At 50.1% G+C, this 16,590-nt stretch overlaps 1 protein-coding gene across 1 annotated transcript; it reads left to right on the top strand.

The window, feature by feature from the left end:
- Positions 1-15,553: 15,553 nt before the first annotated feature.
- On the top strand, positions 15,554-15,895 carry LOC114586794 (large ribosomal subunit protein eL37-like). Its single transcript, XM_077920309.1, has one exon. The coding sequence runs from the start codon at positions 15,575-15,577 to the stop codon at positions 15,824-15,826; it is 252 nt and encodes an 83-aa protein (XP_077776435.1). The 5' UTR covers positions 15,554-15,574; the 3' UTR covers positions 15,827-15,895.
- Positions 15,896-16,590: the final 695 nt, after the last annotated feature.

Below are 16,590 nucleotides of genomic sequence, written 5' to 3' on the forward strand. Positions count from 1 at the left end.
TGTTGGTTGCAAAGGGCCCCCCATAACAGTTCAAGTTTCGGGACCCCCAAAATGTAGGTATGTCACTGCCCATCCCTGCAATATAAATGCTCACTTAGCAGGAAATGGAAAGGGCTTTCTTCGCCAAAGACCCTAGGGAGTTGCTCTCCATCTGACTAGACACTGCTGAGTTTAGATGACCAGAAAGGAAGCTGCCTTCTGCCAGATCAGACTGTGTTCCCAAGAAGTCAAGCTGAAACTCTCTTTTCTTTGGGGCCATTTTTTTAAAAAGAAATCTGGATTCAGCGCAGCCTTTTTTCTCTCCTTTATCACTGTTGTTTATCAGCTCAAGTGCAGTTTTATGAGACTGGGTACAATATGAAAGTACTTGATGTATTTTCATAGGCTGTGGAGTTATTGACATTCCAATATATTAGATGCTGAGAAAGAAATGCATATTGATGATTGCTGAGTTGTCCTGAGAAAGAAAGGGATAAGAAACCATTTAAGATTTTATTAGATATTTTCGGGATGCTGGATTACTCAGCTGGAGCTCTGAGACAAGAATGAGAGGGGGGGGGGTATGGAGACATGCTTCAAGTTTCTGCAATGTCATTGTTGTGGTTTTTGATAAAATATCAGTACAAGCATTCTGGGTGCTGCTTTTCAACAGGAACAGCCTGGATCTTCTGAGTCTTTTGCCTCTGAAAAACCACCACCCATCACATTGTTTGGAGGGACTTTGGAAACCATCTAATTCAGTTTTAGCCAATATGACACCCCACAGGTATTTTGGACTGTTATTCCACCAGCCCCTGCCAGCCTGACCAATGGGTAGGAATGATGGGAACTGTTGTCCATCTCTTCTGGGGATGTGGTCCAAAGTGTGACCAAAGTGTGGCCAATGTTCACTCACTGTTTTGTTTGGAAAGGAAAGCGGCAATATGGGTCAAGGGCCATAGCTCAGTGATAGAGCATCTGCTTTACATGCAAAGGTCAGTCTCTGGCATCTCCAGGGAGGAGTGGGAGACAGTCCTTGCCTGAGAGCCCCAGGCAATCGCTGCAGTCCATGCTAAGCTAGATGGACCAAAGGGCTGGCTCAGTATAAGGCAGTTTCCTATGGGTGTTAGTCATGCTTTTTTCATATGAATCCTCCCCCCCCTTTTAAAAAATGTTTAGGTGCAGGTGACATTGCTTGTGCAGTCAAAGCAGCAGCATCCATGCCCAAGAGAAAAGTGTCAGCATACCAGTGGATAAAATCATGTATGGTAGGGAGTGTTGTAAAAAAAACCTGCTCCTTTTTCCTTATGGGGTACCCAAGAGCCCATACAGAGTCCTTTTGTAGGTTCTCTATCGGTAGGAGAAAATAACAGACGCCAAGCAGAGAATATTGATAAGCAAAGCAGCTAGTAAGCCTGATCTTTATTAAAGCTGTTGCAACAGGGTGCTCCCCCCACACGTAGGAGGCAGGAGGGACCCCAAAGAATGGTGCCCAAGCATTTGAAATTGCCCACCCTGGAGCCCAAGACCACCACCCCCCATACATCATACATGCATCACATAAGACAGCAGAAAACCTGTCTGCCAGGGTACCTCAAAATGATCACTGATTGCATTACTTGAGCAGTCTGGCGATTCCTTTGTGATGGTAAATACTCAGTTCCTGAATCCAGGTCACAGGCTCACCCTATTAATACACAGATACCCCTTAAGACGGGATTTGTGAGCACAGAGACAATGGGGAGGTTTTCTTATTTCCTTTGTCCTTGCAGAGAAACATTTGAAGTCAATTTGGGAGAGACAAAATAGTTTCAGGACTTTTCCTGTACTGATTCAGACATGTGGTGGTTTATGTGTTTATGTATGTGTTTGCCTGGTACATTTATTTCATATCTTAGACCTTATCATTTTATGAACATTTATTTTATATCTTAGACCTTATAATTCTCATACCAGGAGCATGTGGCTTTATGTTGTGTGAAGGAGGCCAAGCACTGAAGCTGTGATGTGTGCCAGCCCCCCTCAACTTTGAGAGGGCCCAACCCCCTTCCAACAAATATTGAGGGGGCCGAGGTGTCTTTGACTCCCTAGAATTGGCATATCTGATCGTGGCTGTGTTCTACCTCCACTGTTGCTGGAAGCCATCTGTGCAATGGACATGAAAATCCAACTTAAGAAATCATTCTATTGTTTGGATGTTTTGTATCCCCAGCAGGGACAAACTGTGAAAAGGTACAGGATGTCATTTTTAAGGTTAGCCAAGACCTCTGGTCAACAAGGCACCTATTTTCGCCCTGGACTCTTACATTTTTAATCAATTTGTCACATTAACTAAAACCCTTTCAGCTTAATCGTTATTGTAAAACAGTTGGTATTATTACTATTTTTTAAAAGATCACTTTCAAGGAACCAAGGAAGCAAGATGGACTGATCAAGGGAAGAAGAAATTACTGGCAGGAGAGGATATTTTTACTGGCAGGGAAATTCTTGAAGCAGTTTTTACTGGCAGCCTGTAAGTTTACTGGCAGTTGGCAACCCTTCTTAAGACCTTTATGAAGGCGCAGGCATTATGCCAGTTGTTCATGAGCTGCATTCACAGATTTCAGCTGGAGACAGGTGAGCTGGGGGCTAGGCAGAATCCATATCCATATCTGTGTTGCTCCATCATCTGCTGATCACAAGGAAAGCTATGTATTTTTCGCTCCATAAGACGCACCTAGTTTTTAGAGAAGGAAAGGGGGAAAGCCCCATTTTTGCGGGGATCAGCTCACAGTTGTGCAGCTTCTTTTGCAAAGGGGAAAAGCCCTGTTTTTTGAGGATCAGCTCAAAGTTGTTGAGCTTACTTTGCAAAGGGAACAAATTCTGTTTTTACGGGGTTCAACTCACAGTTCTGCAGCTTCTTTAGGAAAGGAAAGAGAGCCGTTTCTACAGTTTCCAGACAGATAACCTAATCAGCCAGTCACATGTCACTGGGGAAACTAACGGCTTCCATCTGCAGAAAATTCAACAATAGAGGTGTGGGCAAGGGGCCGGGGCCAGAAAGGGAGCCAGTGATCAGCCACACATTCGCTCCATAAGACGCAGACATTTCCCCTTACTTTTTAGGAGGAAAAAAGTGTGTCTTATGGAGCGAAAAATACGGTAAGTGTACAAGTTTCACCAGGCTTGGAAACAGAATTGGATTTGAGCATGTGGAGATGGGGGGCAATCAATGCAAAAGGAGAGTTGTTTGCAGGCCAGAATCTGACCATCACTGACCTACTGTAAGAAGAAAAGCATTGCTGGATCAGGTGAAAGGCCTACGTTCCTAACCCAGCATCCTGTTTACACAGTGGCCAACTAGATGCCTATAGCAGGTCTGCAAGAATAGCATTAGAACTCTCGGCTTGTGTTCGCCATTATCCAACAGCCACTGCTGTTACTAGAGGCAACACATTAGCTACACAGAAGCTAATGATAGCCTTAACTATGCACTGTGTGAACTACCATATTTTTCGCTCTATAAGACGAACCTGACCACAAGACGCACCTAGTTTTTGGAGGAGGAAAACAAGAAAAAAATATTCTGAATCTCAGAAGCCAGAACAGCAAGAGGGATCACTGCGCAGTGAAAGCAGCAATCCCTCTTGCTGTTCTGGCTTCTGGGATAGCTGCGCAGCTTGCATTCGCTCCATAAGACGCACACACATTTCCCTTTACTTTTTAGGAGGGGGAAAGTGAGTCTTATAGAGCAAAAAATATGGTACTTACTTTTGCCTGTCTTATGTCTCCCAGCATTTCAGCTTCATCAGAATTACGAGAGAGGGAGAAAAACTTATCTCTGTTCATTTTCTCCATACTCATCTTCTCTCTAAACTAAAAATCTGTTTGTTTGTTTTTTAAAAATTGACATTTCTTTTGCTTGGTACTATTTGCCTATCTAAGGAGAAATTAGTTCGGTTTGCATTTTAATGTGAACCTACCTATTTTGCAATTACCAGACTGATACCTGCTTCTCTGGATTGTCTAATGCAGTTCATAAAAATAAAATACACAAACTGATGCAGAGATTGGGTGAACCGAACTTAAAATTGGAAAAATGAGATACAGAGCATTTAACAGATTTGGCCCTCCTAGTCTCATTGGTGTGTTTCTTAAAAAAAAAAAAATAGTTTCAACTGTTTCCCAAGGAATCCCACTAAGAAAATATATTCTAGGGCTCATTCTTTTTCCCCATTGGTGGCCAATAAAATATTCCTACTCAATCCTCCTCTGTAGAGTCTGAAAACCGGAATAGACGCCAGAGACATAATTAAAGGCAATCGCCTCAAATCCTCTGGTACTCCTAAAATGTTCATAACCCACTCACAGTTATTCATAATTGAGTATGCAGTTAAATGTTTTAGTCAATTTGTCTGACAGTAACGCAGCCCATTGATTTTATAGAGTCCCCAGGTTTTGCCATTAAATTACATTTGCTGAAAGCGATTTTTCATACTTCTGTCTTGTAATGTTTACAGTCCAATTGTGTTTTCCATTTGCGGAATGAAGCATTTCTAGTTAATCACATTCACCTTGTGCTGTCTTGCCGCAGTAGCTTATCTGCTTGTTCTCTTGTTCTCTTGTTGCTCTCCTAACCTCTCCCAAACACTTGCATACCACAAAATGACAGTAGATGTGTTACACTAGGAATAGGGAAGCTGTGGCTCTCCGGCCTAAGTCTGCTGCAGTGAAAAACCATGAAGACTCTTGTGGCACCTTAAACCAGGAGTGGGGAGCCTGTGGCCCTCCAGATGTTGCTGACTCCCATCAACCCCAGCAAGCATGGTCAATAGTCAGGGATGGTGGACGTCATTGACTGTTGGAAGGGATGGACTGGAGTATACCATAAGAGGGCTTTCCTGGCTGGCTACAATCCTGAAAGGGATCTACTCCACAGGTCTCATTTGTCACATGTTTGACATCCCTGTATTCCACTGTGGCAAATGGTGCCTGAAACAAAATCTGGCAACATGGAGTGCAACCTGTTCATGATTATAGCCAGCCAGCCAAGCCCTCTTCCAGGATATTCCATTACTTCCCTTTCAACAGTCAACAACTCCCATCAAACCTGACCATTGACCATGCTTATTGGCGAGTAAGTTTGCTATTAGTGTATAGCAGGGATGTCCAACCGGTTGACTGCGATTGGCTGGTCGATCCCTGGGATGTTTGAGTTGATCGCGGGCTCTTTTTCCTTTGCTGGGGAAAAAGAGGATCTGGCCCCAACCCCATTTTAGACCTGCCTCTCTAAAAAAAAGCTCAACAACTTTCACCTGAACCTCCCCCCTCACTGCCAGTCCCCCCCCCCCCGTGAGTAGATCACAGTCTCTTGAAGTTGGAAGTCCCTGGTGTATAACAAAGAAGAGGACACTGGTTCCCTTCACATGCTGTTGGGCTCCAAATCCCATCATCCTTAGCAACTGGCCATGCTTGCTAGGGCTGATGGGATTTGGAATCCAACAAACACCTGGAGTGCCATGGGTTCCCCATCTCTAGTGTTTAGAATGGCATATTTCACATTGGGAGCAGTTTGGAAGGCAAGACAGCTTTGCCCCTTCACCACAAATATGTTCTCACCTTCAAAACTGAAGCCCCAGACAGCATGGCCAATGGGATCATGGGAGTTGAAGTCCAGCACCATCTGGAGAGCACCAGGTTCCCCATTCCTGCGCTAAAGGAAGGGTGATGATTGGGTAGTGAAGCCATCCTGGCAAAGAAATGGGCTCACAGGTATCTGGATGGTCCTAATAGGGTAAAAAAAAACAACCCAAACTTTTCCAAACTGAAAAAAGAATAATTGCTACAGCACAGTACCAGCAAGAGTAATGCATAATTTTGTTTCATGTTGCTGCTGAAGAGCCTCTCCCCGTCAAAGATGGTTTCTAAACTTGGCAGCTTCCTTCTCTTCCCTCTCTGCACGCCCCCATCACCCCCAGTTAAGGTCCTGATTGTTTCTACTTTGTCATTTCTCATCCTTTTGAGATGCATGACCTTATATTATTCCCCCTCCCCTGGCCCTCTTTTACCTTATCATTTAATTTACTCAAACAGCCGAGCCGAAGGGGAACTTTGTAATTCGGCAACCGAGAACTGTTTTACATTACAAAAACCCAGGTAATTCAATTGCGGCAACGTAAGCCAAGAAGGTACAGAGAGTGTATTAATATCCTTTTCTCGCAAAGATTGTTCCCTGTGGCCTCCAGACTGTCTACGGCAACAGTTTTCCGATGGAAGGAGGCGGCGATGGCTCCTTCGCACAGCAGACAGCTGCTTAGGGAACATCCTTAAACCCTGTAATGTTCATTTTGCCTGGCTTCGGAAAACAGTTCTTAATTGAGTTGCGTCCCTACCTGACCTCAATTTAGATTTACCTAAGCAGCTAAATACATTATGGGCCTGTTGTCGCTGGCTAGGACGCCAACTCTTTTATTTCTTCAGTATAGAACAATGAGGGAGTGCAGACCAGTCAATGGGCTGGAATGAAAAAGGAGATGATTGCAGGGTACTGGACCGTGTGACCCTCGGGGTTCCTTCCAACTGGGGTTCCTTCCAGTTCAATGATTTTGCTTTATGACTGGGCAGTAAGAATGGATGAACCATGTCCGTTTCAGCTACTCATTTTCTTCCAGTCCTAAATCCAGCCATTCTATGAAATTTGCACATCTCTGAATTATGCAATGCAGTCCTTCAGCCAAGTAACGCTTATGAAAACACATGGATTAGGGAAAAGCATGCAGAAAAATGTGTTACATTCAGACAAAATCATTCATGCTAGGCAAACTTGCATATATAAACGTGTGGATATTAGGAGAAATTTGCATTATATATGAAATTTTGAAATGACCTGGAAATGAAGAGAACATAACTTTAGATTGGTAAAATGAGAAAGTGACAGATTTGCTTTCACCCCCTTCCAGCTAAGTGGGTGCAGCCTAAACAATCATCTCTTTGTAAACAACTTTGAGTTACCCCCCTCTCAAAATCAGGCAGTGTATAAATTTCATTAAATAAAATAAAAAATAAAATAAGTTGTCCTGGTCGGTTGGCTAGCATTTTTTCTTTTTTTCAAAAAATCTTATTTTAAATTCCAGATCTAAAAACAAACAAAACCCTATAAGCAACTGTCAGAGACTGCTTCCCGGTCTCAGCTCACAGAAGACCAACGCTAGCCAGTAGAACTGTACAGAAGTCTTTATTGACATTTATTTTCCATTTTCAAGCACTAGCGTGCGTCTCTACGTCTAGACCCTAGACCAGCGAAGCCTCGTCTGAGTCTCCGCCCCCTGTACACCAGCTTAAGACTCTAGCCTTGCTCCACCTTCTACGTTTCTCCTTCCTCCTCTGGGTCCTACTACCCCCCTGGGTGCCTTCCTTCCTGGATGCCTCGGAAGCGGACCCTTCGGACTCCTCCCCTTCTCTCCGGCGGGCTTTGGGACCCGGCTCTCTCTCCGGACTGCCCATTGCGCCCCCCTCTGGTACATTTGAACTTGGCGCGCGCGCGCTGCCCCTGACCTTCCTTTTGACCGTTACCTCGCTCTCTGATGCAGGCGTGGCTAACCCTGACTCCTGTCCTTCCGCTGACGGAAGGCTGCCTGCTGCCGACGTTTGGGACTCCTCCCCCTTACTGCTCTCCGGTGGGGAAGCTGGTCCCGATTTCCAGCTGCTGCTCTCTGAGTCCCCTCTGGCCCCTCATTCCTGGGGTGTTCCCTCTGGCAACCCCCTGGCTCTGACCACTGGGGCCCCTTTCTGTGAATCCTCTGATTCACTGGAGAGACTTAGAGACCTCGGATGGCTACCCTCGCTGACCTCTCCCTCAGATTCCTCTCCCTCGGTCTCTACCTCCTCCCTTTCCTGTCCCTCTGCTCCTGAACCCCTGACATCCATCCCCCCCTCGAAGCCCCCCCTTCCCCCCTCCCCTCCTTCCGGTGCGGGTACTGGGTGCTCCGTCGTAGCGGGGGTGCTTGCAGGATACAGTTCGTCCCCCATGTACTCGTCAACGTCGCTCTCCTCTGCTTCCATCTCTCTGTCTTCGTGCTCGAACCCCACGTTGTCCCCCAACACGTCCATGTCCGTCTCGCCCCTCTCCCCCTCTTCGGGTGGTCCCATCCACGGACCCCTCAGCCACTTCCTGCGCCACTGCTCCTCTGGTTGATCGTCCCACCAATACGAGTGGTCTGAGGCAGACCCCGGTGGCGAACCCACCTGGGAGCTGGGGACTGGTGCCTGTTCCTCGTCCGAGTCGAACCCCAGGAATGTGCTGGCTGAAAGAGTGGGTGTGAAAAGCCAGTCGTCGAAATACTCTGCTGGCATGGGCCTGTGCGGGAAGAGGGCATGAAACTCCTCTTTGAGCAGCGGTTCCTCCAAGGCATAGTCCGGTACCCAGCTGTTGGCACTGGCCGGGGTACCCTCTCTGGCTAGGAAATATTCTACTCCCTCTTCCCCCCATCTGGAGTCCAAAATCTCTGTGACCTCATTGATGTGTCCCCTCCTAGGCGACCCCCTCACTCTGGGCCCTTCTCTGCGCTGGTCTGGTGCTGTGTCTGGCTCCTGAAACCTATGAGGTGCTTTGTAGGGCGTGAGCACCGATCTATGGAACACCGGATGCATTCTGGAACCCTCCGGAAGAGCCAACCGGAAGGCCACTGGATTGACCTGCGCCTGGACTTGGTAAGGTCCTAGCTGCTTATGTCCTAGCTTCTTCTTAGCTAATGATCTGGTCGGCACTGCTTGCGCTGCTAACCAGACCCAGTCTCCCACCTGTATGTCTTCCCCAACTCTTCTGTGTCTGTCGGCCTGCACCTTGTATGCGTGCTTTGCTAGTTCTAACTGCCTCCTGAGCTGTTCGTGGACCTCCTGCAACTCCGATGCTAAGGCTTCCGCTGCCTGTGGCTCCCCCTCCCTCACTCTCTCTAAACCCGGGAAGGTTCTGGGATGCCTCCCGTTGTTGGCGAAGAACGGCGTCACCCCCGTCGACACGTGCTTCGTATTGTTGTAAGCGAACTCGGCGAGCGGCAGGTAGTCCACCCATGTCGTGGGCTGCTGATTGGCGTAGCATCTTAGGTACTGCTGCATGATGGCGTTGACCCTCTCCGCTTGTCCGTTGGTCTGTGGGTGCCTCGCCGACGCCAAATTGACTTTGACGTTCAGAATGCCCATCAGCTTCTGCCAGAAGTTCGAGATGAACTGTCGCCCCCGGTCGGAGAGAATAGACCGTGGCAGACCGTGGACTTTAAACACGTGGTCTATGAACAGTTTGGCGGTCTGCTCTGCCGTGGCTACCTTCGCACACGGAATGAAGTGTGCCATCTTAGTAAACATGTCCACCACCACTAGCACTAGCCGGGAAGGGCTGAGCGATGGGCTCTGCGGGGTGGTGAATGCTTCCCTCTGTGAGGGAGCCTTCCCAGACCCGCTGAAAGAGGCGGTCATTAAACCGCTTCTTAAAAAAACATCTTTAGACCCGGCCAATTTGGCCAACTATCGCCCAGTCTCAAATCTACCATTCTTGGGCAAGGTGATTGAGCGGGTGGTTGCTGAACAACTCCAAGCACGCCTGGAGGAAACGGACCATTTGGATCCCTTCCAATCGGGATTCAGGTCTCACCATGGGACTGAAACTGCCTTGGTCGCGCTGGTTGATGATCTCCGGCGGGCTAGGGACAAAGGTGAGAGCTGTTTCCTAGTTCTGCTGGATCTCTCAGCGGCCTTTGACACCATCGACCATAACATCCTTCTGGACCGTCTAGAGGGGCTGGGAGCTGGGGGCACTGTCATACAGTGGTTCCGCTCCTTCCTCCTGGGTCGTGTCCAGAAAGTGGTGGTGGGGGATGAGTGCTCAGACCCCTGGGCTCTCACTTGTGGGGTGCCTCAGGGTTCTGTCCTCTCCCCCATGCTTTTTAATATCTATATGAAGCCGCTGGGAGAGATCATCAGGGGGTTTGGACTGGGTGTTCATCAGTACGCAGATGACACCCAGCTCTACCTCTCCTTTAAATCAGAACCAGTGAGGGCGGTGAAGGTCCTGTGTGAGTGCCTGGAGGCGGTTGGAGGATGGATGGCGGCTAACAGACTGAGGTTGAATCCTGACAAGACAGAAGTACTGTTTTTGGGGGACAGGGAGCGGGTTGGTGTGGGGGATTCCCTGGTCTTGAATGGGGTAACTGTGCCCCTAAAGGACCAGGTGCGTAGCCTGGGAGTCATTTTGGACTCACAGCTGTCCATGGAGGCGCAGGTTAACTCTGTGTCCAGGGCAGCTGTCTACCAGCTCCACCTGGTACGCAGGCTAAGACCCTACCTGCCCGCGAACTGTCTCGCCAGAGTGGTGCATGCTCTAGTTATCTCACGCTTGGACTACTGCAACGCGCTCTACGTGGGGCTACCTTTGAAGGTGACCCGGAAACTGCAATTAATCCAGAATGCGGCAGCTAGACTGGTGACTGGGAGTGGCCGCCGGGACCATATAACACCGGTTCTGAGAGACCTGCATTGGCTCCCAGTACGTTTCCGAGCACGATTCAAAGTGTTGGTGCTGACCTTTAAAGCCCTAAACGGCCTCGGTCCTGTATACCTGAAGGAGCGTCTCCACCCCCATCATTCAGCCCGGACACTGAGATCCAGCGCCGAGGGCCTTCTGGCGGTTCCCTCATTGCGAGAAGTGAGGCTACAGGGAACCAGACAGAGGGCCTTCTCGGTAGTGGCGCCCGCCCTGTGGAACGCCCTCCCATTAGATGTCAAAGAGATAAATAATTACCTGATATTCAGAAGACATCTTAAGGCAGCCCTGTTCAGGGAAGTTTTTAATATGTAATGCTGTACTGTTTTTAACACTGATTGGGAGCCGCCCAGAGTGGCTGGGGAAACTCAGCCAGATGGGCGGGGTATAAATAATAAATTATTATTATTATTATTATAGCACTGCTGTCTTTCCCCTCGAGCTGGGCAGATCCGTGACAAAGTCCAGGGCCACCCTCTCCCACGGTTCAGACGGTGTCTGCAGCGGTTCCAGCAGTCCCGCCGGCGGTCTGTGAACTGACTTGGCCCTTTGGCAGGTGTCACATCTCGAGACGTAATCCGCTACTTCCCCCCGCATCTTGGGCCACCAAAAGTCTCTGGCTACGAGTTCGACAGTCTTTTCTTTGCCAAAGTGCCCGGCGGTGGGAGCGTCGTGTAGCTGCTGCAGAACCCTTGCGCGGAGGTCGTCTCCCGGCACGTAGAGTGCTCCCTTGTGGAGGAGCAACCCATCGCGTATCTGGAACTCGTCGGCCCTCGCTGTGCCCCTGTGCACCTCCTCCATCTTGGCCCGTGCGAAGGGGTCTTCCCGCAGCGCGCGACGTACTGCGTCCAGGTCCACGGTTGCCGACGCGCATGCCCACGCTTCCGGTGCGAAAATGTGCTTGGCCGCCGACGGTGCCGCCTCCTCCAGGTATTGCGGCTTTCTGGACAATGCATCCGCCATCACGTTGTTGTCGCCTGGGATGTACTCTATCTTGAAGTCGAAGTCCGCGAAGAACTCTGCCCATCTAATGTGTCTCTGGTTGAGGAACCTAGCCGTGCGCCAGTACTCCAGATTCTTGTGGTCCGTGTGGACCTGCACTGTATGTCTGGCTCCGATGAGGAAGTGCCTCCATGCCTTGAATGCTGCATGTATGGCTAGCAACTCCCTGTCCCAGATAGTGTAATTCTGCTCCGACTTGCTGAGCTTTCTCGAGTAGAAAGCGCACGGCCTCCAGTCCCCCTGCTGGTCTTGTTGCAACAGGACAGCTCCCACGGCCCTGTCTGAGGCGTCTGTCTCCACCCTCATGGGTCTGCTGGGATTCACATGCAGCAGCTGCTCTTCGGACGCGAAGAGACGCTTGAGTTTCTGAAAGGACTGCTCCGCTTGCTCCGTCCAGATGAATTTCTTCTTCTTGGAGCTGAGCGTGTCGGTGATGGCCGCTGTCTGCATGGCAAATCCCTTGATGAACTTGCGGTAAAAGTTGGCAAAGCCGACAAACCGCTGGACTTCCTTCCGATTGCGTGGGCTTTTCCAGTCCAAAACTGCGCGAACCTTGGCGCTGTCCATGGCGAGCCCCTTGTCCGACAACTTGTAGCCCAGGAAATCCACCTCCGTCACGTCGAACTGGCACTTCTCCAGCTTGGCGTACAGCCTGTGCTCCTTCAGTCTCTGCAGAACCTCCCTGACATCCCTCTCGTGCGCCTCTCGCGATTCTGAAAAAATCAGGATGTCGTCCAGGAAGCATACGCACTTCTTGTAAAGGAGCCCCGCCAGCACGTGATGCATAAAGGCTTGGAAAGTGTGAGAGCCATTTTGTAATCCGAAGGGCATAACTCTGTATTCGTAGGTGCCCAGTGGCGTGAACATGGCCGTCTTCCACTCGTCGCCGTCGCGCATGCGAATCAGGTTGTACGCCCCACGTAGATCCAGCTTGGTGAAAACGCGTCCTTTCCGCACCGTCGCGAGCAGGTCGTCTATCTTGGGCATGGGGAAAGCTGAGGGCTTGGTTTTCGAATTTAAGATTCTGAAGTCCACCACCAGCCTCCGTTGGGGCGTGTCCCTCTTCTTCACAAAGAATACGGGACTGCCTCCCACCGCTTTCGACTCCCGGATGAACCCACGCTTCAAATTGTGATCTATGAACTCCCTGAGTTCTTGCAGTTCATCCTCAGACATGGAGTACAGTTTCCCAGTTGGCAGCGTCGCCCCCGGCAGGAGGTCAATCTTGCAATCATAGGGTCTGTGAGGGGGTAGCTTGTCCGCCTCCTTCTCGCAGAATACCTCCAAAAACTCCGCATACTTGTGGGGTACTGCTTGCAGCGTGCCCAACTGTAACTGCGGGTCCTCCTCTTCCCCTTCCGGGCTGGGCATAATGCAGTGTTCTGCACAGTAGGAGGAGCCAAAAGTCAGTTGGCGCTGGTACCAAGCCAATGCTGGGCTGTGTCTGTGCAGCCAACTCATGCCTAATACTATAGGCGTGTCGGACAGTTGGGTGACATTGAAACTGATGACTTCCCGGTGATTCCCAATTTGCATCACCATAGGCGGCGTCTGCTGCACCACCTGCCCCCCTAGCAGTTCCCTGCCATCCACCGTGACAACCTTCAGGGGCAGCGTGGCTGGCAGTAATGCTACGTTGTGTTGTTGAATGAACTCCAATCCTATAAAGTCTGCGTTACTGCCAGAGTCAATTGTAATAGGCACTTCTACGGTGAGTCCATTGGGCAGCTGAAGCGATGCGGTTAGCTGCACCACTGGCTTGGGCGGGAGGGGGTCTGTGGGCTGCAAAATCTCTGGGGACTTCCTCACTGACTCGTCTGGCTGGGCCCCAGTGCCTCCTCTTCCAGCCAGACTTGGTCGTTTCCCTGCTGTGGTGCTCTCTGCTGAGTTGTTTCCAATACTGTCACTGAAGCTGCAGTGTGCTTGAGAATCCTCTGGGGACACTCTTTCGCCATGTGCTCTGCACTCTCACATATATAACACTTCCTGTTCCTTCTAGGCAGCTTCGATTTTACTGCTCCCGGTGTTAAGGCTCTGGTAGCTGAGTGAGCCCTAGCACCGCCAATCTCCATCTGCTCCTCGCCCCCTCCCTGTGGAGGCGTGGACTGCGGACGCGCTGCCTCTCTGGGCAAGAGGGGGGGCACTCTCGCTGGTGAGCGTCCCCAACGCCCTTCTTCTTTGCTCCACGGGCGTTCTTCCTGCCTCACCCCAATAGACAACGCTCTTTCAACCACTTGTTGAGTGGTTGTGGGTCTCTCTCCCCTTGCCATCTCATCCTTGATCTGTGCATTCAGACCCTCCCAAAAAAGGTCTCTAACTGGCGGAGAATCCTTATCCCAATTCAGCGCGTTGACCAATGCAAAAAAACGGGAATGATACTGCCTTACGCTGGCTTTCCCTTGTCTTAGCCCAAATATGTCCCTCCGGGCAATGTCAAGGTCTATTTTGGATAAGAAACAGGAGTCCATCGCCTTAATGAACGCATCTGCGCTTTGGAGCGCTGCATCCTTATCCCTCCATAGGTTGCGTAGCCATGCTTTCGCGTCCCCATGCAAATGAGACAAAATAAACCCCACTTTCTCCCGCTCATCTCTAAAGTCTCTTTCCAGCAGCTGCAGCGCAAACAGCACATCTGCTCGGAAGTTGGGGTACTGCTGCAAATTCCCATCAAAATGAGATACAATGCTGCCTCCTCTCTTCCCCAAACCGATCCCCTCGGATCTGGGTACTGGGATCCCCTGCTTTACAAGCCCTTCCAACCTGGCTTGAAGATCTCTGCAGGCAGCTGCCGCTTCTTCCTCTCTCTTCCTGGATGCGATTATTTCAGCGTTGAGTAGTGTCACCGCTTCTTGCAGGGAAGCTATTTTCTGTTCTGTAGTCATCTTGCCTGACTCTTGTGAGCTCGCAAGGCACCAGTCTTCTACCCTCCCTGCCTCGCTTCCTTAGCGATGCTTGAGGCGAAGAAAACCGATGATACTGTGAGACGAGGCTTACTGTCAGAGACTGCTTCCCGGTCTCAGCTCACAGAAGACCAACGCTAGCCAGTAGAACTGTACAGAAGTCTTTATTGACATTTATTTTCCATTTTCAAGCACTAGCGTGCGTCTCTACGTCTAGACCCTAGACCAGCGAAGCCTCGTCTGAGTCTCCGCCCCCTGTACACCAGCTTAAGACTCTAGCCTTGCTCCACCTTCTACGTTTCTCCTTCCTCCTCTGGGTCCTACTACCCCCCTGGGTGCCTTCCTTCCTGGATGCCTCGGAAGCGGACCCTTCGGACTCCTCCCCTTCTCTCCGGCGGGCTTTGGGACCCGGCTCTCTCTCCGGACTGCCCATTGCGCCCCCCTCTTGTACATTTGAACTTGGCGCGCGCGCGCTGCCCCTGACCTTCCTTTTGACCGTTACCTCGCTCTCTGATGCAGGCGTGGCTAACCCTGACTCCTGTCCTTCCGCTGACGGAAGGCTGCCTGCTGCCGACGTTTGGGACTCCTCCCCCTTACTGCTCTCCGGTGGGGAAGCTGGTCCCGATTTCCAGCTGCTGCTCTCTGAGTCCCCTCTGGCCCCTCCTTCCTGGGGTGTTCCCTCTGGCAACCCCCTGGCTCTGACCACTGGGGCCCCTTTCTGTGAATCCTCTGATTCACTGGAGAGACTTAGAGACCTCGGATGGCTACCCTCGCTGACCTCTCCCTCAGATTCCTCTCCCTCGGTCTCTACCTCCTCCCTTTCCTGTCCCTCTGCTCCTGAACCCCTGACAGCAACAGTCGTATCCTTACACAGACTATTTTATCTTTTCTTTCAGTGCACTTCCAACCATGTCTACTTGGAAGTCAGTCCTAATGAATTCACATGGGCTTACTCCTAGGTAAGTGGAGGGAAGATTACAGCCATACTCTCACACCCACGACTACCTCTTCTGAGATCATGCTTGCTACAACATGAATGAGATTTAAAGCAAGGGGCATGATCGCTTTCTTCCTGTGCCCATTGATGTGGATTCAATTAATTAATTCACTCACTGAATCAGCTCATACAATTAATCAACAAAGATTTCTTTGGCTCTTTTGTTGTGGTGGCTGAAGGAAGATGACGAAAGGAACATCCTCCTTTGGAAAGCGTTGCAATAAGACGCACGCTTTGTGCCGTCAATGTGGGTCCAAGGCCTATCATCTCCAGAAGTTCACCTGTGGAAAATGTGGCTATCCTGCTAAATGCAAGAGAAAGTTTAACTGGAGTGCTAAGGCCAAGAGGCGCAATACTACTGGAACTGGCCATATGAAAAAAGTCTACTGCAGATTCAGGAATGGATTCCGTGAAGGAACAGCGCCAAAACCCTAGAGAGCTGCTGTTGCAGCATCCAGCTCATCTTAAGGACTCAAATGTCTTTTTAAAATAAATGGCCTGAACTGCGGAAAAAACAAACAAAAACAAAACAAAACGAAGATTTCTTTGGTTGGGCAACTGTCTAATCATCACACATGATGGCTGTTGCCATTAATTTAAATCAGGCATTGTGTGAGCACTGTCAGCCTAGGGATAATTCTGTTTTTCAGCAGCTAGGAGCCAGTGATTCTGTCATCACTTTCTGCTGTGGTGGATGGGTTACTGTTCTCGTCTCATGTGCATCTGGCCCCTGAAGATGCAAAGCTGCCTCTTGCATTTCTCAGGCTTTCACGTCCCCCATTCACCGTGCCCCCTGCATAGTACATCCTTTATTCTAAGGGCAAAAGCAGGTGGTCCCATGCAGAGGCGCCAGCTTGTGATGGAAATTGAGGGATGTCTCATCAGAATGGCGGAGGAGCCAGGGGGTGGAGCCAAATGCAGTGGCAGCACGGCTTCAATGGCCAACAGCTCCTCCTCTTCCTGCTGCTGCCGCCACTGGCCAGGAGTTGCTTCCCCCCTCCTTCCCCACCCCAGTAGCTGGAGAAGCTGGTTCCTGAAGCCATGTTGAACTGGCTCTGTGCTCAGCCCGGTTTTTCGAAACATTCTGGGCCATGGTCCACCTTCCCAAAATATGGCCCAGGGGAAACAGTTGAGATCCCCGGAGTTGGTGCCCCTGGTCCCATGCTTTGGAAGGAAACAATGGGTATCCAAAAACCAAA

The sequence above is a fragment of the Podarcis muralis genome, chromosome 16 (assembly GCF_964188315.1).
Source record: "Podarcis muralis chromosome 16, rPodMur119.hap1.1, whole genome shotgun sequence".
Taxonomy (NCBI): domain Eukaryota; kingdom Metazoa; phylum Chordata; class Lepidosauria; order Squamata; family Lacertidae; genus Podarcis; species Podarcis muralis.